Source organism: Chanodichthys erythropterus, chromosome 17, assembly GCF_024489055.1.
Source record: "Chanodichthys erythropterus isolate Z2021 chromosome 17, ASM2448905v1, whole genome shotgun sequence".
Classification (NCBI taxonomy): domain Eukaryota; kingdom Metazoa; phylum Chordata; class Actinopteri; order Cypriniformes; family Xenocyprididae; genus Chanodichthys; species Chanodichthys erythropterus.
This window is the reverse complement of record NC_090237.1, coordinates 23,833,220-23,856,021: the sequence shown is the minus strand read 5'-3', so window position 1 is coordinate 23,856,021 and position 22,802 is coordinate 23,833,220. Positions and strand designations below refer to the sequence as shown.

General features: G+C 36.0%; 1 protein-coding gene across 4 annotated transcripts in view; it reads right to left on the bottom strand.

Moving 5' to 3' along the window:
* Nucleotides 1–22,802, bottom strand: part of frya (furry homolog a (Drosophila)) — a 79,154-nt gene that overhangs the window by 15,652 nt on the left and 40,700 nt on the right. For all 4 annotated transcript variants that reach the window (XM_067366127.1, XM_067366123.1, XM_067366124.1 and 1 more), the window contains exons 27-47: nt 22,577–22,737; nt 20,308–20,418; nt 18,494–18,648; nt 17,218–17,317; nt 16,927–17,098; nt 15,105–15,361; nt 14,869–15,015; nt 14,202–14,370; nt 13,970–14,060; nt 13,644–13,726; nt 13,151–13,301; nt 11,451–11,554; nt 10,717–10,899; nt 6,254–6,455; nt 4,009–4,130; nt 3,402–3,589; nt 3,236–3,327; nt 1,096–1,697; nt 915–1,012; nt 636–806; nt 337–477 (exon numbers count right to left, since the gene is read on the bottom strand). In XM_067366127.1, the coding sequence (XP_067222228.1) occupies nt 337–477; nt 636–806; nt 915–1,012; nt 1,096–1,697; nt 3,236–3,327; nt 3,402–3,589; nt 4,009–4,130; nt 6,254–6,455; nt 10,717–10,899; nt 11,451–11,554; nt 13,151–13,301; nt 13,644–13,726; nt 13,970–14,060; nt 14,202–14,370; nt 14,869–15,015; nt 15,105–15,361; nt 16,927–17,098; nt 17,218–17,317; nt 18,494–18,648; nt 20,308–20,418; nt 22,577–22,737 (3,500 nt within the window). The remainder of the gene's footprint in view (nt 1–336; nt 478–635; nt 807–914; nt 1,013–1,095; nt 1,698–3,235; nt 3,328–3,401; nt 3,590–4,008; nt 4,131–6,253; nt 6,456–10,716; nt 10,900–11,450; nt 11,555–13,150; nt 13,302–13,643; nt 13,727–13,969; nt 14,061–14,201; nt 14,371–14,868; nt 15,016–15,104; nt 15,362–16,926; nt 17,099–17,217; nt 17,318–18,493; nt 18,649–20,307; nt 20,419–22,576; nt 22,738–22,802) is intronic.

The window sequence follows — 22,802 nt, the reverse complement described above, 5'->3', positions numbered from 1 at the left end:
TAAAAACTGAAATAAATATAAATTAAAGCTAAATCGAAAATGTAAAAAATAATTGCACAAATAATAAGTAAATGAATAATAACTACAAAAGCACACAACAAAATAAGTAAAATATTATAAGCGAATAACTAAAATGTAAAAAATAATATAGAAAAATAAAAGCTATAGTATTAAACAATACAAACAATAGTATTTTTTTAATAATTGTACATAAAATAACACTACATTGTAGGTGAAAAGAAGCATCTGCCAAATGACTAAATTTGAATAAACTTTATAATACATATTAAGTTGCGGAACAAATTGTGAATGTAATAAATTAGAGGTGTGTCACACCTGAACAAACTTCTCTATGGTTGTTAGAACCTCCATGTTGAAGAGTTTGGCTTGAATACCAATCAGGTCCATGTGACTCAGTAGACTGTAGATGATTTGTAGAAGAGTTTGTTGCATGCTGGGTAATCCTTTCTCTAACAACTGTTTACAAAACACAGAAAGCATTAGAAAGTAAAGTTTCACTAAACGCAAAGTATGTGTATGTCTACATTCCTTTAAATTCTTGTCTTACCATAACAAGATGGATACTTTTTTTCTTAAAATTTCAAATGTCATATAATTAACTGTTTGCTTCCTACCTCTGTCATGTAAGTAACCATGCTGAGTGTGCTGTCGCTGAACGCTTCATGTAGGTAGCGGCACACCACATTAACCCAGGAGAAGCAGTCTCGGGTATAGGAGTGCGTTTTGTACAGTGTCATCACATGGGCAAGGTTGGACAGCTTGGAGTTCTTTTCCTCAAGGCAAATCTGTCAATCAAAAAGAGTGATTTTCAGCAAACAAATGTGCTGTAGATTCTGATTAAGTATAAAAGTGCATTTATAGCATGGATTAAGGTCAGGCTAACAGGAACCGACCTGGGAAATTCTCTCAGCCACATCCTTACAGAATTGAGTAGGTGAGTCAAAGTGTAAAACAAGATGGGGGATGAGGCAGAGCACATTCAATGGGAAACCTGAAGGGTAATATCAGATTTTATTAATAGAGAATTATGTTAGAATTACACATTTTTCTGGCAGAAGAAACGAAAAGGTCTACCTATGGCTTGCGAGGTGTCTACCACTGGTAGCCGTGAGACGGGTGTGAGCTGGCTGAAAAGCTCCAAGGTAAGTTCAGTAGTGTTTGCAGAGGTGAAGCCCTTCAGAAGCAACTGCTGAAGCCCAGAGAACTCCTTCCATTTTAGCTGGACCTGGATCTTCTCCAGCTTTTCTTTGTATTCCTGCTTATCTAATGAAATGTGGCCTAGCAGCTTCCCTAACAACCTGAGAGACATCTGGTACTCGATCTCAAAGTCTGACTCCATGAGCGACACCACTGCCCAAAAGATGGTGGCTAGCAGGTTGCGAGGATGACTGGCATTGGTTGGGTCTGTGGAGACCACGTTGTCCCTGGAGGAGGATGAGGAGAGGGATCGGAGCTTGGACATATTGCTCTGATGATGGTGGATGCGGTCTAGCGTGGCACTCCGGGGAACCTCAGAGGAACGCTCAGGCTCGCCAAAGCGCTTGGGTACGGAGTAACTACGCTGGTGGCGTATTCGCTCAGAAGTCATGCCTGATCCTGGAATCAGGTCCAGCTGACTGGTGCTCTTACGGTTTAGCGTTAACTTGCCACTGGATGGAAGATCTGGCGAAGATGCCCTGCAGGAACACAGACTTATCACCAACAGCGAACAAAGCATCTTGGACTTTTTATGTTGGAAGTTAAGACTCCTTAACCCTATAAAGCATACTCTATCAAATTTGAAACACAAAATTCTAAGGCCTATAAATCAATATGATCAAAGCTTTGCTGAGAAAACTGTTGCACATACAGTACATGCCTTCTGTCATCCGATTGATTGAGTTTATTGATTGAGTTTATACATTTTTATAAAGTAAAAAGCGTTTTAGTATAATTCCAAAAACATCCAGCTTTCTAGCACGTTAAATATTACACGCTGTTAGTAACATTTCAAGATGACCACTTACTTTACTGAAGCAATTTAGGTTTGATTGATTATCCGTACAGTATATCATTTTTTAGAAAAATCATGTTAAAAATGTGAGTTTCATGTGATACATCAGGCTTATGAGGAATGTTAATAATATTGAGAGATATATAGTGAAAACTGATATTTAAATCTCATGGATTTGCATTACAAGCTATCAGAATTTTGTCTTTCATTTTGGCAATATAAATGTCATATTGCATACTGTATGTCATACTATATCAGCCATAAAGCCTGATATATGAAACATGATACTCAACAAAACACACATGCAAAAAGTTTTTTTTTTTTTTTTTTTTAAGATTTTGGGTAACACTTTATTTTACAGTGTCCTTGTTACATATGTTACATGTAGTTACTATAGTAATAACTATAAATTTTGCATAATTACATGCAACTAACCCTAAACCAAACCCTATGTAGTTTCATAATATTACTCAGTACTTAAGGGTGCGTTCACACTTGAAGTTCGGTTCATTTGATTGGTTTGGTCTGGGCCAAAAAAGAAAAAGAAAAAAAAAAACATTTAATCCTGGTCCGATTACCATTCATATTGGCAATTTTATCACCGAACCAAAAGGCATAATGATACATTCACAGCCTGATTGGTCAGATTTTATGACGTATTGCCTATTTTGAGCCGGAACTTACCGAACATCCAAAACAATGCTGTGTGTTGAGGTAAATGCACTTGTTGTGTGTGCGTAGGCTGCATACAATGGTATTTTGGCCAGCTAAGAACTTGTGAAGAGTTCATAAAATGTGTAAAGGTGTCAAAACAGCAGCAGGAATACCTCCATCACACACATAAACGATCTGCTGTGTGGAGACTTTTTGGTTTGTTTACATGTCTTTGGTCCGTGTTGCGTTCATATATCATTCGAACTGCACCATCTTTTCAGCGGTCTCGGTCTGCTTGTTTGGTGCGCACCAGGGTTCACATGGTAGCATTCACACATGTTCAAATGAACCGCACTAACCAAGAAACCGCACCAGGGTTCATTTTAATCAAACCAAACATGCCAAGTGTGAACACACCCTAAATGTATATTTACAACTGTAAAAAAGACACCTTAAAATAAAGCGTAACCAGATTGTCTAAAGTTTTAATAACGTTCATTGTTTTTATATATAACTTATTTCATGTGTCTGGTTATGCAGGGTTAATGTCATATGGCAGGAACTTACCGTAGTATGACAAAAAAGTCATTGTTCTTCAGGCACTCAGCTAGATTATCCACCACTGACTCAAGAGTGAGGAGAAGCTCCATCACATAACCCTGTGGAGAAGATGCATTGTGAGTTTATTAACTCACTGGCTGTCAAAACTGTCATTAATGAATCCAAACCTCACCTGAACCTCCTCTCCGTGCTCCCCGACCACCTCCACCAAGCGTGAAAGCAGGTCAGACACGGCCAACGCTGAGAGGGGCTGCCGCAGAGCTCTGAACACCTGGAAGGAACGTCCAGCGTAATGCCTGGAGGAGCTACACAGAGCCATCTGCAACGCCACTTCACTCAACTGCTGCTCAAGCCGAATGTCTACAAACATACAGAACAGGTGGCATGCAAAGACATTCAGTAGTGGCCAAAAGTGATATTTGTTTTTAATGACCCTACAAGTTTGATTAAACCAACGAAATGTGTGAAAAATATTGATTTTAAGGTATTTATCTGATAAAATTATTTGGCAAAAAAGACTTGTACTTTGTACGACAGTCTGACCAAAATTACATCCACACAATTTGACGTTTCATTGCATTATCAGAAGAAAAAAAACAAACAAACAATTGACTCCTAGCTCAATTACACAATATGCTTACAACATATTTGAGTAAAGGGTGAAGTTGTCAAATTTTTGGCCAGTAATGTACTATATTATAAATTGCAATACAATGTCACAAGCTGCACCCAGGTAATGTAAATGAACATTGGAATGACTAAAGATAAATGTGACTTACCTGATTTGGACTCTTTGAAAACAGACATTACATGTCGCAGGAAGTTGGTAAGCTGCTCGGTGCTTTTTGAGTGTTGGTTCTTAGGAGTGATATCTTCATGGCTCCATAACGGCCCAAAAGGCCTAAACAAACCATGAAAATATCTATTCAATCTCTTACATATCACACTAAATATTACGTTCATGACAGGAAAAGCTACTTTCACCTTGACAGCAGAACCATTTGAATACTACTTGCTTGCCACTAGATGGCAGACTAGGCTGCAAGATGCTATTTCCCTGCTAACCACCAAAAGTGCTTTTGTTTCTTAAATATAATTGTGGCGCATTCAAGATGAAGCAAAATTTAAGATAAAATAAATAATCTGCTGTTTGTAAAACATTTTAAACACATATGGTAGAATTTTTTTAGAGATTATGTGAAAAATAGTTTGAATCCATATTCAAGTAAAAGAAAATAAAAAAGTTGTTTCCCCATCCTGTATATATAGACTTGTTCACACTATCAGCTCAAATCCAATCCTGTTCCATGTCCAATTCAAAACTTTTCTCTGTTCGCCATGTCTGTTGACACCAGAATTATAATCTCAATTCTTAAAGCTTGATGCGAGATGTTCTTGCATAAGTAAGTAATCTGTCAGTTTGCAAGTAACATATAAATCTATGTGCAAATAACAGTGCTGCCAGTCTTAAAGATGGGATTTTCAAAACAGTTTGGAATTGTCTGCAGTGTGAACATAGTCTGACAGAACCCACACCAGCACCAACATCAGACGCCCGTTTAAACCACACCACAATGACAACCGTTCTGATGTAGACTGATGAAATGCAACATACAAGTCTGTAATATCCTGAGTGGTGTCAGATGTGAGACTTGTCAGATGTGCGATTTCCTGAATTAGTTCCTGAACAGCTCTGGAATATTCACATGAAATGACCTTTCATTTTGGTTACTGTACAGTGAAGATAAACTCAAGATAAACTCAAGATTAATTTATACGGTTAGTTCACCCAAAAATGAAAATTCTTTCATTAATTACTCACCCTCATGTCGTAAGACCTTCATTCATCTTCGGAACACAAATTAAGATATTTTTGATAAAACCTGAGAGATTTCTGTCCCTCCATTGACAGCAACGTAACTACCACTTTGACGCTTCAAAAAGTTCATAAAGAGACTGAGCGGTTCTCTCAGATTTCATCAAATGATCTTCATTTGTGTTTAGAAAATGAATGAAAGTCTTACGGGTTTGGTACGACATGAGGGTGAGTAATTAATGACAGAATTTTCATTTTTGGGTGAACTAATCCTTTAACGCCAAACCTTTCACACTTAAAGAGCAGTCTGAAGGCTATTTGGTCCTTGTTAAAGGGATAGTTCACCCAAAAATGAAAATTGTATAATCATTTACTCAAGCCTCAAGTTGTTCCAAATCTGTATATATTTCTTTGTTCTGTTGAACACAAAGGAAGATATTTTGAAGAATATTTTTAACCTGGCCACTTTGGGGCACTTAGTAGGACAAACACTACTATGGAAGTCAATGGTGCCCCAAAACGGTTCAGTTTAACACATTCTTCAAAATATCGTCCTTTGTGTTCAACAGAACAAAGAAAATTATACAGATTTTGAACACCTTGAGGGTGAGTAAATGATGATAAAATTTTCATTTTTGGGTGAACTATCCCTTTAAGATGTATTTAATAGTTAAGCACTTTATTTGTTAATTTCTATCTGGCTTTCACATATTGCAAGTTCAATATAATAAAAACATTACAGTATTTATCTGCCTATCACACTACTGTTCAAAACTTTGAGGTCAATATGATTTTTAATGTTTTTTTTTAAAGTCTCATACTCATTAAGGCTGCATTTATTTTATCAAAAATACAGTAAAACAGCAATATTGTGAAATATTATTACTATTTAAAATAACTGTTCACCATGTTAGTATAGTTTATTCTTCTGATGGCAAAGCTGAATTTTCAGCATCATTTCTCCAGTCTTCAGTGTCACATGATCCTTCAGAAATCATTCTAATATGCTGATTTGCTGCTCAAGAAATATTTCTTATTATTATCAATGTTGAAAACAGTTGTGCTGCTTAATATTTTATCAGGATTCTTTGATAAATTAGATAAATTAAATAATAATAAAAACAGACTGACCTCATATTTTTGAACAGTAGTGTAAATATTACAGCATTTATCTACCTAGATCACAATATAATTCTAGATTTGTATACCTTGTAGTGAGAAACTCAATGAGTTTGCTGCTCTTCTCATCATCTTCAGTGCTGCTCTCCATTTGTTCCACCTCTTCCTGGGCCAGATGAGGCAGGTTGGAGCTGCTGCCTCCAAGGCTCAGGCTGGACGAGGTAGAGGAGGAACTGAGGCCGGAATCTGGCACTGGAGATGCCTGGCCATTCCGCAGGAAGTCCACACCACCTGAACACCACATGTAGGGTGAGTAAAAAGATTTGGAAAAGAACAAGCTCAGAACCCACATTTTAAGTTACTCAACTCAAATATTTAAGCAAACAAATTATTAATTCAGACAAACAGGATGATAACATTCCTAAATGACCCAAATCACAAACATTAAAGAACAATACTGTATGCTGTTATGTCAGGGGCTGTCGAATTACACGTTATTGACATCATTTTGACTTTGCCTAGACATGCTATAACAGCATGACAACAGTGAGACTACCCTCTTGTGCAAACCAGTCTACCCTGGGCCCGATAGATGGTCCCTTTGGAGCAAGAAGATAAAAATAGTGCATAGGAATGCTCTAATCAGACCTTTAGATGCTCTGTGTACATAAAATTGTTTTTGGCTGCACTTCCAGAAGTTGTTCTTGCACAGATAAGAATTCTCACCCTCCACCCCTCTTCAGGATTTCAACATGACCGCACTCTCCAAAGCTATGTGTCAAATACCAAAGCCAATGTGTAAGTGTTCATGCAAGGAGGGTGTGATAAACAGGATTCATGAAAAGTTGCTAAATTTGTCTTATAGACAGCAGTATTTAACAACATTTAATAAAATGTAGAGCTTTGCAAAGTGCAAAAACATTCATCATAGAATTTGCCCTTCATTTCTAGGTCTAACAGTTATAATAAATGTAATTATATATAATAATGAATGCAATTGTCATAGTTTCAAAGTACTTATTTGAACTTATCCAAGTTGTATGTATCATTTATGATTCATGGCTTGTGAAGGGGTCACCACGATTTTGCCAAGTAAGAGATGTTACTGGGTCAACATATTTTGTTGATCCCAGAACAACATTCTGAATTTAGTCCAAACCCTATCTCTACCCCTAAACCCAACCCTACCCATAAGTTATCCTAAAATCAGAGGGGAATGATAGGTGAATAACACTTAAGTAGAAGCACTTAACCCTGGTTGTAAGCCTAAAATTGACATAAACTGTAAAATCTGATTGATTGATTGATTGTAATTTTGTTCCAGGATAAACTAAGATGTTGATCCAGAAACATGTTGCACTTGGTGAAATGACATTCACCATCTTCTGACCCCTGGCACTCTTCAGAGTGTAGAATGATTTTTAATATATTTTACAAAATGTAAGCCTCTGTGTTATGATGCACATGCTGATTTTGATAAAGTAATGGTATGAATAACTTTCATAATGTGTACTGATATTTTAAAATGAATATGCAAAGGATTTAAATAAATATTAAAACATTATTTTTATTTATATTCTAAAATGTAATATTATGTATACATATATTATATTATACATATATAATATTGTATACATGTTAACAACTATTTTTGGGTCTTTTAACTAGTTGCTTATTAGCATACATATTACTAGAATATTGTCTGTTTTTTAGTACTTAAACATATTAAAGGTGCCGAAGAACATGTTTTCAAAAGATGTAATATAAGTCTTAAGTGTCCCCTGAATGTGTCTGTGAAGTTTCAGCTCGAAATACCCCATCGTTTTTTTTTTATTAATTTTTTTTAACTGCCTATCATTATAAATGCGCTGATTCAGGGTATGCGGCCCCTTTAAATCTGGTGCTCCACGCCCCAAGAGCTCGTGCTTGCCTTAAACACCATAAACAAAGTTCACACAGCTAATATAACCCTCAGAATGGATCTTTACAAAGTGTTCGTCATGCAGCATGTCTAATCGCGTAAGTATGGTATTTATTTGGATGTTTACATTTGATTCTGAATGAGTTTGATAGTGCTCCGTGGCTAACGGCTAATGCTACACTGTTGGAGAGATTTATAAAGAATGAAGTTGTTTATGAATTATACAGACTGCAAGTGTTTAAAAATGAAAATAGCGATGGCTCTCTTGTCTCCGTGAATACAGTAAGAAACGATGGTAACTTTAACCACATTTAACAGTATATTAGCAACATTCTAACGAAACATTTAGAAAGACAATTTACAAATATCACTAAAAATATCATGATATCATGGATCATGTCAGTTATTATCGCTCCATCTGCCATTTTTCACTGTTGTCCTTGCTTGCTTACCTAGTCTGATGATTCAGCTGTGCACATCCAGACATTAATACTGGCTGCCCTTGTGTAATGCCTTGAACATGAGCTGGCATATGCAAATATTGGGGGCGTACATTATTAACACTCTGAGGTCTGACGGTATCGCCGGCGATACCACCGTGGTTTTTTTCTTATCAGTGTGAAAGAGACTCAAAATACTCCGTCAATGTTGCACATACAATTAAGAGTTATACACCATTTTAATCTGTGGAATATCTTCTTTCATTTGTGTACACTCAGAGTAAAAACAGAATATTGTGCTTTTTGTAAAATAAAGAAAACTAACATGATGCGTGATCTCTCCTCTCCCTCTGAACGAACTCCAATCTGATAGTTCTCAGAAAATGAACTGTAACTTAGTGAATACTAATGACAAAAAAATTACACTTATGTCTAAAAAAACGTTAAGATGTCAGGTTTTAAATCATGTAAGTCAAATCGAAAACAAACCTTCTTTGTTTATGTAATCTGTATGAAAAGAGAGCCATGTCAGAAATCCGTGATTCAGCTCATTATCTGCTAATGCGGCCACGCCCACGGAGCCAGCGCTATTCAGACGCTAATTCAGTCAATACATGCATTCATTATCTCAATCGTTATTGTCTTGAAAAGTGTTTATCTGGATGTAAAAGTCATGGTTAGCGATCTCTAGAAGACATGCAGTTACTTCCTGTTTACTTGTCTTCTATAGATGAAGTTTAGATGAGTTTTTGTTTCTTTAGCGCCCTCCGGCTGCTGTATGTATTGGAAACTCCATTCATGGAATAGCCTCTTCTTCTTTTAGATGAATTTGTGGACTAAAATGCACAGAGCGCCCTCCGACTTCAAGGATGAATTGAAAACACCAGCGCTCATAGTAATGACAATGAATATTAAGTTAATATAACTCCTCTGTATAGAAAATTGACATAAGCATATGAGAATCCAATATTTCTCCAAATGTGCATGCTTTTAAACTAAAAGTCTATATTCAGACTCTTTGCATCACAGAAATACATTATATTTTAAAGTATAATATAAAACCATTACTTTATATTGTAATAATATTTTTCTGTATGTTTCATATATCATAATGAGCTTGAGACATCACAGAAGGTTTTTTTTCACAGCCTACCTGACTGAAATGCCTCATTAATATGCAAGTCATTTCAGCTCATTACTATCCAATTCTTTTGTCTTCTCAGGTGAGAATGTCCCATTTTCAGTGGTGATTCACGCCTCCTCGCATACTGTGTTTCTTGGCAAAAAGTGTCTTACAAAAACTAAATCAATATATTGTTTTATATGAAGGAGTAGGCAGCATAATTTTTACATAATTTTGAAGCAAAAACTCTAGTCTACAACCTCCAATACCCTAAAGTCTTATGAACACAGATTTATTATACTTTTTTTGGCCTTATTTCAGTGACTTAAGTTTTTTGTTTTTTCAACAACCACGCATAAATGTTATTCCTTCAAAAACACAAACATGTACATACATGTTCCTCACATATTATTGTAGCCTAGTTTGTGCTGAATACAGTGTAATGACACTTTTTCCATTAATATGTTTATGAACAACTGAAAAAAGCACAAATGTCAGGGCATGTCAAAAGTTCTCCAGGCCCCAAATCAGCCTCAGACTCCAGAGGGTTAATGATCCCGACTGTTACGTAACAGTCGGTGTTATGTTGAGATTCGCCTGTTCCTCTGAGGTCTTTTAAACAAATGAGATTTATATAAGAAGGAGGAAACAATGAAGTTTGAGACTCACTGTATGTCATTTCCATGTACTGAAATCTTGTTATTCAACTATGCCAAGGTAAATTCAATTTTTGAATCTAGGGCACCTTTAATGCCTTATTCTACATGACCTTATTCTACATTCTTAATCCTACTCAATTCCTAAACTTAACAACTAGCTTACTAATTATTAATAAGTGGTAAATTAGGAGTTTATTGATGGTAAAGTCGTACTTAATAGTGACTACCATGCGACAATCAATCAATCAATCAATAAAAATTAACTATATAAATAAATTTGATCAAAGCAATAATTTTCTTTGGTTCAATAAATGACCATAAAATACTGATGTATGAAATAAAATACATAAACACAAAATTAATAATAATATTTTTTTTCCTGACATATTTTGAATGTTAAGTCTACTACCTGTGTAGAACTCAGGCTGGTAGATGGGTTTGAAGGTCAGGCTCTTGTTGCTGTTGGCATCTCTTGTGTTTAGCAGAACAGAGGCAATGAGGCTGAAATTGTTGTTGCAAGATAACGTGATGAGAAGGTGCAAGAGGAGTCTCTTACAGTGTTCAAACACCTCTGGGCGGTAGTGGTCCATACCTAAAAAAGAGCCAAATTCCAAAGGTTTACATTTGTATTTGCATTCATTCATTATTGTTTTAGGTCCATTTGGGGGGTTGTGGGTTGAGTGGGAACATCTGGTTCTAGATTTTTTGTTTGTTTGCTTGGGTTTTTCTTTTTGAGTCTGTCAACACCTAAATATTGTTTTGATTTGAAATTAATAATGTTCTCAATCCGCAGGGATACAAATATTTCACATACTTCTAAAAAAGATAAGGTTGGTACATCCTCCATGTTCAAGAGATTACTGCTTTCACTAACAACATTGTTCTCATAGCAAGCCACATAGTTATAGTCATAAGACACATTCAGGGATGCAATGCTTCAGATAAGATTAGATTTAAAAAAAGAATGACAAAAAGCAAATCCATTTTGGATAAAAAAAAACAAAAAAACATGTACTACAGTAAAAGCAGTACTTTTCATCTGAATACACCTGACTCAAGCATTGTAGCCTTAATCTAGAGGGTCTAATCCCTGATAAAATGTCCCAAATTGTGATGAGAACAGAACACAGAGGCTCTACTGACCCAGGAAACAGGCATGGAGCAGTAGAGGGAGGTGTAGGGCCCAGTCCTCCTTCACGCTATGATCAACCACCAGCTCCGTCATGAAGATCACTGCTATGTTACACCTGAACCAGACAAAAAAACACTGGTCTTTCAGTAAATGAATAAAAAACACATACCATCACTGACCTTTCAAAAAGAACAGAGCATATTCACAGCTGTGACTGAGTGACAGAAAAAAAATCTTAAAGGAAGTATGTTGGTTTTGTCATTACACTGGCGATGGGCATTGTTATCATACTTCCTAAGAAGAACATTGGTAATGTGTTTTCACATTTTTTTGGTTCAAAGGGGCTGTGACGACAACACTGCAGCTTCTGAACATCTATTTTACATCTGTCTGATAATAGCAGAGTGACATGCTTTAAGATTCCAGAGTTACATAATCTGTGGGAATGATAAGAACTGTGTTTTATCATGAGTGATTAAATTAAACCGAGTCAAGTTACAGTGCTTTAAAAAAAAACGCATGCAATTCTAGTCTGAGTGACTGTCTAGACTTTGACTGAATCTAAATCTGAATAAAAGGTTGTTACCTAATATGAAGAAGAAGAGAGTACAAAGTTATTTTTGTAACTTGATGAATGCTTTAACGTAAATAAACAAATCACAAAAATGCAAGAAATCACTTTCAATAGAAATCTATGGTACTGGAAATTTTTGTTAATTTTTTTGTTAAAGCATTTTTATAAATTCTCCAATAACAAATATATTGTTGATATTTGATATAAAATAGGATATGAAATTGTCTGGCTGAGGTGGAATTACTTTTCTAGATAGATAACATAATTTCCTGAAGTTTGCTTCAGGTGTCCATGTAACATTATGTAATTTCCTGATATATTTGTGCAGGGTTTTTCAGATTTACATGGTCGCAGCATGAATTGAAAGCTTGGTTATAACTAGTATTATTTTGTTAACGAAATCTATAATGAAAAATGTTTAAGACCTATTTTCCATCACTAAGATGAGACGACGATTCCAATGTCATTAAACGATAACTGACTCTATCACAGACATTTCTCCTCCATTCTCCTCCAGTAACAAGTATAAAGTTTAAGAGATATGGTTATGCTTTCAAAATACAAAAAACAAAAAACAAAACAGAACAAACAGAACAAAACAAAACAGAACAGAACAGAACAGAACAGAACAGAACAGAACAGAACAGAACAGAACAGAACAAAACAAAAAACAGAACAGAACAAACAAAACAAAACAAAACAAAACAAAACAAAACAAAACAGAACAAAACAAAAAACAGAACAGAACAGAACAAACAGAACAAAAACACAAAAAAACAAAACAAAACAGAACAAAACAAAACAAAACAAAAACACAAAAAACAAAACAAAAAACAAAACAAAACAAAACAGAACAGAACAGAACAGAACAGAACAGAACAGAACAAAAACACAAAAAAACAAAACAAAACAGAACAAAACAAAACAAAACAGAACAGAACAGAACAAACAAAACAGAACAGAACAAAACACAAAAAACAACAAAACAAAACAGAACAGAACAGAACAGAACAGAACAAACAAAACAAAACGAAACGAAACGAAACGAAACGAAACAAAACAAAACAAAACAAAACAAAACAAAACAAAACAAAACAAAACAAAACAAAACAAAACTAAAAACAAAGGAAGCTTGACCTGTGGAGGGGTCCTCGTGGGGTTACTGTTTCGGGTAGATAATCGACCAGCGGTGCCCAGCAGCCTCCATTAACTGGCATGGGAAGAGGAAGCGGCTGATTGGTTTCCAGCACACTCATAAGCCACATGGCATATGGTGGGAGCGGCTCACCTGTAGGCAAAGCAAAAAGGGTCAACATGTCATTCCTGACAGGATGCCTTTCATCCGTGACGCTTGTAATAAAACTGGATTTTACCCTCAAAGCACGAGTGGTATGTAGACAGACAAACTCCACAACTGTCATACCTCATGTCTACAGTAATCATGCTCAAAAACCATTAAGCTTAAGATATTTTAAGCTGAAATGTATTACCTGAGCCAGCTATCAGAAATATCTCAAATTCACAAAAGAAATGAGATAGTCTAAACTAAAAAAAAAAGATAAAATAATATTTAACGCCCTTGGGCCAGAACTGTCTCGACATCCATGGATCAATGTCAAACTTCACTCACTCTTTTCCTCATCGTAGGAACCTCCAGAACTGCTACTGTACCGAGACTCCAGGCGGTTATGTGCTCGTAAGATGTTGCTCAGCCTTTGGTGGACAGAAAAAAATTTACTTTTGTTAGTGCATGTATTGAATATAACCACACAAAAACATTTTTCTATCAATCAAGGCGGTTAAACTTGCTCCAGTGGAAGTGTATAAGAAGTATAAGAAGTCTCTTTGGATAAAGGTGTCAGTTTCGAGATGAATTTTTATTGAGTTATGTGAAACGTTAACAGGGAAAATAGTCTTAAGGCACATAAAGTAAATTGTGTGGTCTGTGGGACATACCTGTCATCACACTCCTTTGTGACTGGTGAGTTATCCGTGTCAGGGATGTTTTCCTGGCCACACACTAATGTTTTGCTACTGGAAGTTGGACCTTTAGAGACATATTTAATAATACAGCATGTGTCATATGACCAACACATGAACACTATTTTACTGTCATTTTGCTTTTTGCTGTTTTTGCTTTATGCATTTATAATGTTTTGCCTTGAGAGATATATATAGTTATGCATACCGGAAGTGGTGGTGGTAATTTTGCTTGTGGCTGAAAAGCGATAAAATGGAGGATTGTCACAGTGCACCACAACAGGGTTCACAGGATCTGTCTGCTGAAGTTCATAAAGCAGCTCCTCCATGGTTTGAATGGTGTTGTTGCGACACAGATAGATCACCACCTTCTTAATCTGAGCATGAATAGAGGACAGTCCACATACTCAAACTTGACAACTTAAGTTTCATCTCTAATCAAATGACCTGCTTTATTAAAGGGTAAGTTCACCAAAAAATGAAAATTATGTCATTATTTACTCATCCTCATGCCGTTCCACACCTGTAAGACCTTCGTTCATCTTCAGAACACAAATTAAGATATTTCTGATAAAATCAGAGAGCTTGTTGCTTCATAACATTTAGGTTGAACCACTGTAGTCACATGGACTATTTTAATGATGTCTTTACTACTCTGGGCCTTGAAATTTGTTATGACGTTCTTGGATTTCATCAAAAATATCTTAATTTGTGTTCATACGAAGGATAAAGATAAAGATCTTCATACGAAGATAAATGAAGGTCTTACATAACAGAATTAATGACAGAATTTTCATTTTTGGGTGAACTAACCCTTTAATAAGATCTCGACATCAAACCAAAATATAATGAAATAAAAAAATTCAAAGACTTACATGAGGCAGGAGAGAGGTGTCACTACTGACTCCACATAAGCTGATGAGGAACTGCAGGGTGGTCCGCAGGTTATTAGTCCACCTCTCATTACTGACGAGAGCGTTCCAAGCATTCTCCATTTCTGCACCTGGGACATCATCTCCATACTGGCACACACAGAGACACACAACTCAATATGCTGTACTGATATCCATAGTTTTTAAAGCAAAAACTAAAGTAACAGTCACTGTCGTACCTTTGCGGTCATGAACATGAGGTTGTTTAGGACCAGAGAAGAGGCCTGCAGTGACCCCCAGCCTGTGCCACGGAGCAGGTGAGGTGCTGAGGTGTTGTGAGTGTATCCCTTTCTGTTGTCCCCAGGGCTGTTCGAATTCGAGACTATGGGCAGCAGACCTCCATCCACCAGCTCAATGTTACTGAGCCAAGGGAGCAGGTAGGTCAGCATGACCTGACGGCCGTTTGGATGAGTGGTGGGAAACCTCTGACTTACCTCTAGGGATGAGAGATACAAAAAAATAGAGCTTCATATATATAAATATGAATGGTGTTTCTATATGTTTGGGTGAATTTGCTTTTGGCTAAAAGAATATTTCAGGTTAAATGCACTTTAAGGTGCACTTTAATGGAAAATGTGTTTAAAAGGAAAAAGCAATAATTCACGTACAATGAAAGTCTATGGTGTAACTGTACTGGAGAGGTAAATGTGCAGAAATATGACAACTATATATAATATATATTATACAAGTCATACGGGTTGAGGTAGAATTACTTTTCTAGATGGAATAATATCCTGTAAGTTAAGTTTGCTCCAGGCATTCATGTCCAGTAATTTACAGATAGTAACAATATGTCATTTCCTGGTATCTTTCAAAAAAAAAAAATTGGTTATAACTTCACACATTTCTCCTTCAGTAACAAGTATAATGTTTAAGAGTTATGGTTATATTTTAGAAACAATGTGACAACTGTATATTTTAATTGGAATTTACTCAAAATTATTTTCTATGATAATAGACAGCACGGTGCAGGAGTTGTCAAAATCATTTTTATTCATTAAAATAAACGTAAAATAAAATAGGTGAAAAAACGTATACTTAAAAAATTAGAATGATGCCTTAGAAACTAACTAAAATAGAATAGAATAAAACTTGGATTATAATTAAAACTATATTAAAATTATAATTATAATTGAAAATATAAAGCTAAAAGTTCATTTAAAATATCATTAAATAATACAGTAGTATATAAATAATATTAAAATAACACTGTGCTACAGATGCTGAGCTTAAGCTGTATTTAAACCATAAATAATCACATTTTTGCAGTTGAAAGTTTATGGTTTTAAAGGGTTAGTTCACCCAAAAAATAAATATCTGTCATTAAGTACTCACCCTCATGTCGTTCCACACCCGTAAGACATTTGTTCATCTTCAGAACACAAATGAACATGTATTTGATAAAATCCGAGAACTTTCTGTCCCTCCATAGACTGCAACGTAATTACCACTTTCAAGCCCCAGAAAAGTAGTAAAGATGTCATCAACCTTAATTTTATGAAGTGATGAGAATACTTTTAGAAAACAAAAAGAACTTTATTCAACAATTTATTCTCTTCCATGTCAGTCTTTGATGCTGTTCATGTGAGCACAAAAACGCATGCGTCTGACATAGAACCGGTGAATGCTGCACTGTTTTTATAGAATGAACAGCGTAAGAGATTGAAACGGAAGAGAAGTTGTTGAATAAAGTCGTTATGTTTGTTTGGGTTTTTTTTGTTTGAACCACAGTAGTCACATGGGCTATTTTAACGATGTTTTTACTACCTTTCTGGGCCTTAAAAGTGGTAGTTATGTTGCAGTCTATGGAGGGAGAGAAACCTCTCGGATTTCATCAAAAATATCTTAATTTGTGTTCCAAAGATGAACAAAGGTCTTACGGGTGTGGAATGACATGTGTGTGTTTCATTTTTGGGTGAACTAACCCTTTAAGGGTTTCAGCTATAAGAGAGTGTCATTAGCACACACAGTCTGTGTCCATCTTTATCCTCCATTTTATACCTGAGAAAAGGGGCAGGGTTAGTTCAGGGTACATCCTGGCAAGTTGCTTAGAAAGCTGGGTTACAGAGAGACTGTAGAGGGGTGGAAGAGGCCCGTGTGTCCCATACAGGATAGTACCACTTTTCTGTTCCACAATCCTCTTAGAATACACAGACAGTTTGGCCTCCAGAACCTTTCAACCAGAAAAAACACGCAAGCATATAAACAGATTAGCACACAAACACACCATTTAATCCAGGACACTCTCTATTATTGCAACACTTCTATGGCAGAGAATGTTCTCTCTCTAACCTGCATTAATTGCATAGCGATCTCGTAGATCTCCCTGTTGGTGTCGGATGCTTTGAAGAGAACAAGGTTCAGCAGAGTCACAATATCACTGGAGTAGTTTCTGTGAAGGAAAATAAAAGATCACCTACATAAAAACAACTTAGATTGGTTTTGATAAATATGTGAATGAGGGGCTTTGTTCCAAAGATCATACATCTAGTCTTGGCATTATATATGTAAACAAATGAGAAAGAACGCAGGCCACCAAAGCTCTATTGAACGGGGATTTATCTGATGTGGGAAATCTGGCAAAAGAAAACATTTGAAGAAACCTAACTGTATACTTTATAGAATTTTTTATAGTGTCATATTAAAGGTAAAGGTATTGACTTACACTATCGTTCAAAAGTTTGGTGTCAATACAATTTTTTAAACATAAAAATTAATACTTTTATTCAGCTTTTATCAATGCAGTAAATTAATCAAATGTGAAATTTATAATGTTACAAAAGATTTCTATTTCAAATAAATACTGTTCTATTAAACTTTATTCATTATGCATTTATTCCATAATCCTGAAAAAATGTACAACAGTTTCCACAAAATATTAAGCAGCACAACTGTTTACACAGTTGATAATAATAAGAAATGTTTCTGGAGCACCAAATCAGCATATTAGAATGATTTCTGAAGGATCATGTGAAAATCTTACCAGCCTCAAACTTTTGAATAGTTTAAAGGTGCTACAGAGGATGTTTTGTTTTATACGTTTTTGCAATATTATTTGAAACTGTCTTTACAAACTGATAAAAGACTATTATTAGGTGCACTGAAAGGAATAATATTAATATACATCATCTGTGCACGAGGTAGGGCCTTAAAAACATCAGCCAATCGTTTACATGATCATCGCGTGAGAGACGAGCGGCTGCGCGTTCCAGTAACTTTCCACACTTCACAGGCGCCGCATGCAATGTTTTTGTCAGGAGACAGGAGTAACAACTGCAGATTATGAGTTACCTGCGGTGAGTCCGACATAATGAATCCACTAACATGACACAGCGAATGCCGGTGGTAAACACTCGTGTTCCAATACTCTTGCACAAGTTTTGGGAGGCGTTCCCTCGAAATGACTGTCAAGGAGGGGGGTTGTTCTTATGCATGCGCTCATTTCAAAAACTCACTAACAGTCTTTGGTTTCTCAGTCGACGAAAAGATCCTCTGTAGCTCCTTTAATGTGCATTCAATTTTTTTTTAAAAATCAATATTTGCTCTGGCTTTTCAGTCCCCAGCATACCTGCTACCACAGACAGTGGCAATGGCTTTGAAGCAACCAGAGGCCAGCTGGCAGGAGCCAGTGTAACATCGGTCCACGGCCCAGTTAAACAAATTCACTTGATCTGGGTTAAGTTCCAGCAGAAGAACCACCACTTCACAGCCCAGCTGATGCACCTGAGGAGGATCAGATCAGAGGATCACATTTGTTGTCTATTGAAGTGATTGGTGATAAAAAAAACACCTTAGCTGGTGAAGAAACACGGTCATTTTGACTGGTTGACCATCTTGACCAACATGACCTTATCATGGTGGTCAAATGGTCAACCAGTCAAAGCTGTTTGTTGTTTGAACAGAGGGCCAGTTCTATAAACAGAGCCACTATGTTAAGACTATGTCTTTATAAGTAGTCTGACTGACTAGCAGTTAGCTAAGGGGTAATCAGTCTTGCTTTTCACTTTCAGATTAGACCATCTATTATTTTATGCAATCAACCGTCTTAAAGAAAAAAACTGTAACACTTGTGAGACTAGTCTAAGCAGTTTATGCAAACAAAATCAGGTTCTGAGCTTAGCTAAGATGTTTTACCAGCGCTAACCAGCTTGACCTAGGCTTCACTAGCTGGTAGTCAAACTGATCAAATAGTACATAAACTATCTTAAACCAACTTGGACTGGCTAATGACCAGCTTTGACCAGAAATAGATCATGTAAAACTAGGTGCCATCAGGCTTCAGCTGGATTTTTCAGCATGATTATCAAAGTTGTGTCAGTATAATTGATGTTGAAACATCTTAAAACAGTCTAAGCTGGTTCTGGTTTTAGCTGGTCAGATCAGTTGGGTCAAACTGGTCTGGTTTTAGTGGAGATTTGGGCACTTCACCAGGCTGGAAGACCAGTTATACCACTGTACACCAATATTTTTTCAGGATATTTTTAGTCCTGAGTTTTATATAAATTACTGAAGGCTTAGAAAATGATATAGGAAATTGCATGAATAATAATCCCAGAGTTGTGCCTCTGTTTCCATTGATATACACTGCCGTTCAAAAGTCTGGGGTCAGAATTTTTTAATTTTTTATTATTCTTTTATGAATACTTTAATTAAGCAGTGATACATTAAACTGATCAAAAGTGATAGTAAATACATTTAAAATGTTACAAAATATTTATATTTCAAATAAATGCTGTTCTTTTGGGCTTTCTAATCATCAACGAATTCTGAATTAAATATAATATATATTAACTATTTTTAACATTGATAATAATTGATAAGAAATGTTTCTTGAGTATCAAATCATATTAAAATTAATTCTGAAGGATCATGTGACACTGAAGACTGGAGTAATGATGCTGAAAATTCAGCTTTGCCATCAGAAAAATAAATTACATTTTACAATATATTAAAATAGAAAACAGTTCTTTTAACTTTAATAATATTTCACAATATTTTATTTTTTTCTGTATTTTTGAGCAAATAAATGCAGCCTTGGTGAACATAACATTAAAACAATCTTTTTGACCCCAAAATTTTGAACGGAAGTGTCTTGTTCTAACTTCACAAATATTTCAGGGCTCAAAGCCAGATTTCACTTCAAGAACCAACAAATTGCAGAACAATGAAAACAAAACATTGCTCATTCACAAGCTGGGAAAGAGAGAGAGAGACATCTAAGAAAAGTGGCTTATCTTATGAAAAGTCCCTCAGCAAATTTGCACTGGGTCAAAGGGTTCAAATCATTGTAAAGATGGTTGTGTTTGTTTAGCACTATCAACACCAAAGCAGTGAGTGAGAACGTATGTGTGTCATGTTGTTGCAGAGAGTTTGTCTGCATACCCGCAGATCCTGACAGGCAAGGATGTTATCCAGCCACTTATAGAGGTAGCCATCAGGAGAGAGCCCTACGTTGTCGAACACAGGGCCACAACAAAGCACAGTCGACATGGCCTGTGAAAGGAAGAAAAAACAACATTCTTTCATGCAATGCTTTCATGAAAAACTTGGAATTTCCTGTTTTGAGGAAATCACGTCCTATCGTGTCCCACAGAACAAAACAAAACAAAAAAATACTTCAAAGAAACAGTGAAGAGGCTCACAGGGCTCATATCATGTTCTGGATGTTTGTATGATTTAATGACACCAGGGTCTTGAAATTACACACCTTTTACAATTGCTACAACATTATATATGATCGTCTTACAACACCCGTCTTTCCATTACGGGGAAGGGGTTTACGGCAAAACAAGAAGCTACACGTACACACGCAAACAATATAGCTTTAGAGGTGGGTGTATTTTTTCCAGAAATCCTAAGCTGAACAAACCAGACATGAACAGTATGTTTACATGTCGTCTGCACAGAGCCGACATTATGAGTATGCGGTTCCCACAGACAAAACAGAGCACACATGCGCTGTCATCACAAATGGACTCATTCGTCACTTAATGGACCCACTTTTGTCTCTTTGGCATGTGTGTCCACATTGAGGTCTTGCACTGTAAATGACTACAGCACTTCCTAGGCTATAATTAGACCTCCGGAGATAAAATTAGTGGAGTATATGTCTGCGGTCTGAATTAGCAACACAAGGAATGTTTTAAATTAGAGCCAGGGTTAAACATCACCCCGTTCCTGTCACGATCAGCAGTTAGAGTGCCCGGGACTACTACCAGAGGGCACCCCAACCAGGACTATTTCCACACTATCATGGACTCCATCCCCCATAATCCTCTGCCTGAACTGATCAACCATGATTGCTTACACCTGTGTCTCATCACTCATTATCCCTGTGTATTATCCCTGTGTTTCTCCAACTATATAAACCCTGTTCTCTCATTCATTCCCTGCAAAGTCTTGTTTAGTGTAACACTGCAATTCTGAGCATTCTCCTGGTTTCTTGTGTTTTGGGACTACTACCAGAGGGCACTCCAACCAGGACTATTTCCACACTATCATGGACTCCATTCCCCATAATCCTCTGCCTGGACTGATCAACCATGACTGCTTATACCTGTGTCTCATCACTCATTATCCCTTTGTATTATCCCTGTGTTTCTCCACCTATATAAACCCTGTTCTCTCATTCATTCCCTGTGAAGTCTTGTTTAGTGTAACGCTGCAATTCTGAGCATTCTCCCGGTTTCTTGTGTTTTAGTTAATTGATCTCTGCCCATTCTTGGATTTGCCTGTGTATTTCTGCTGTGTCATCACTTATTTGGACTGATTCCTGTGTTTGACTCTATGCCTGTTTTTTTTTTTAATGAAATTTCAAATATATATTATTATTGCAATCTTTTTACAGAAATGTCTACTTTTATACAGCAAGGATGAATCAAACTGATCAAAAGTGCCAGTAAAGACTTTTTTAATATTACAAAAAAAAACAATTTTTAAAATAAACGCTGTTCTTTACTATTCGTTAAGCAATCCATTGCCAGCAGCTGTTTCTACATTAAATTAACACATTGTTTAAATTAATACATTGTTAGCTAACTGCAGGCCCCTCTGATAATAGATCACTCTAAATTGTAATGTTGACATGCATTTCCTGTAAAGCTGCTTTGAAATGATATGTATCGTGAAAAGGGCTATACAAATAATTGTGAATTGAATTGAATTGTATTGTGTTTTTCAATAATAAATGGAAAAATTTCTTGAGCACCAAATCAGCAAATTAGAATGATTTCTGAAGGATCACGTGACACTGAAGACTGGAGTAATGATGCAGAAAATTCAGCTTTGCCATCACGGAAAATAAATTACATTTTAAAATATAATCAAATAGAAAAAAGCTTGAATTTTATTTTAAAATATTTCATAATATTATTATTTTTACTGTATTTTTGATCAAATAAATGCAGCCTTGGTCAGCATAAGAGACTTTCCAAAAATGACCCTAAAATTTTGACTGATAATGTATATCTTTTGAATAATATAAATATTATTATTTAACATTATTTATGAATAAAGTACTTTCTTTAAATGAAAAAAACAAAACAGCAACAATCCAAAACTAAATGTACTGTGCAATGGAAAAGGGGACAATATAAAAATGGTTATCAAAATAATGTAAAACTATCAATGAAATCAGCGTAGTCTGTACTACCTTAAGAGCACAATACTGGTATCGAGTGATCTGATGGTTGCGGTCACTATAGCGATCCAGGGGCGTGAACATTATACTGAAGGGCCCGGCCCATTGGCTGAAAAGAATGAAGAGGTGGTGTCGAAGGCTTTGCTGAGGGAAGAGGAAACGCCGATGATGCACTGTGAAATAAAAAGAGGGGAAAAGTGGGATTAGAACTCAAAAGAAGGAGGACAAATTTATAATT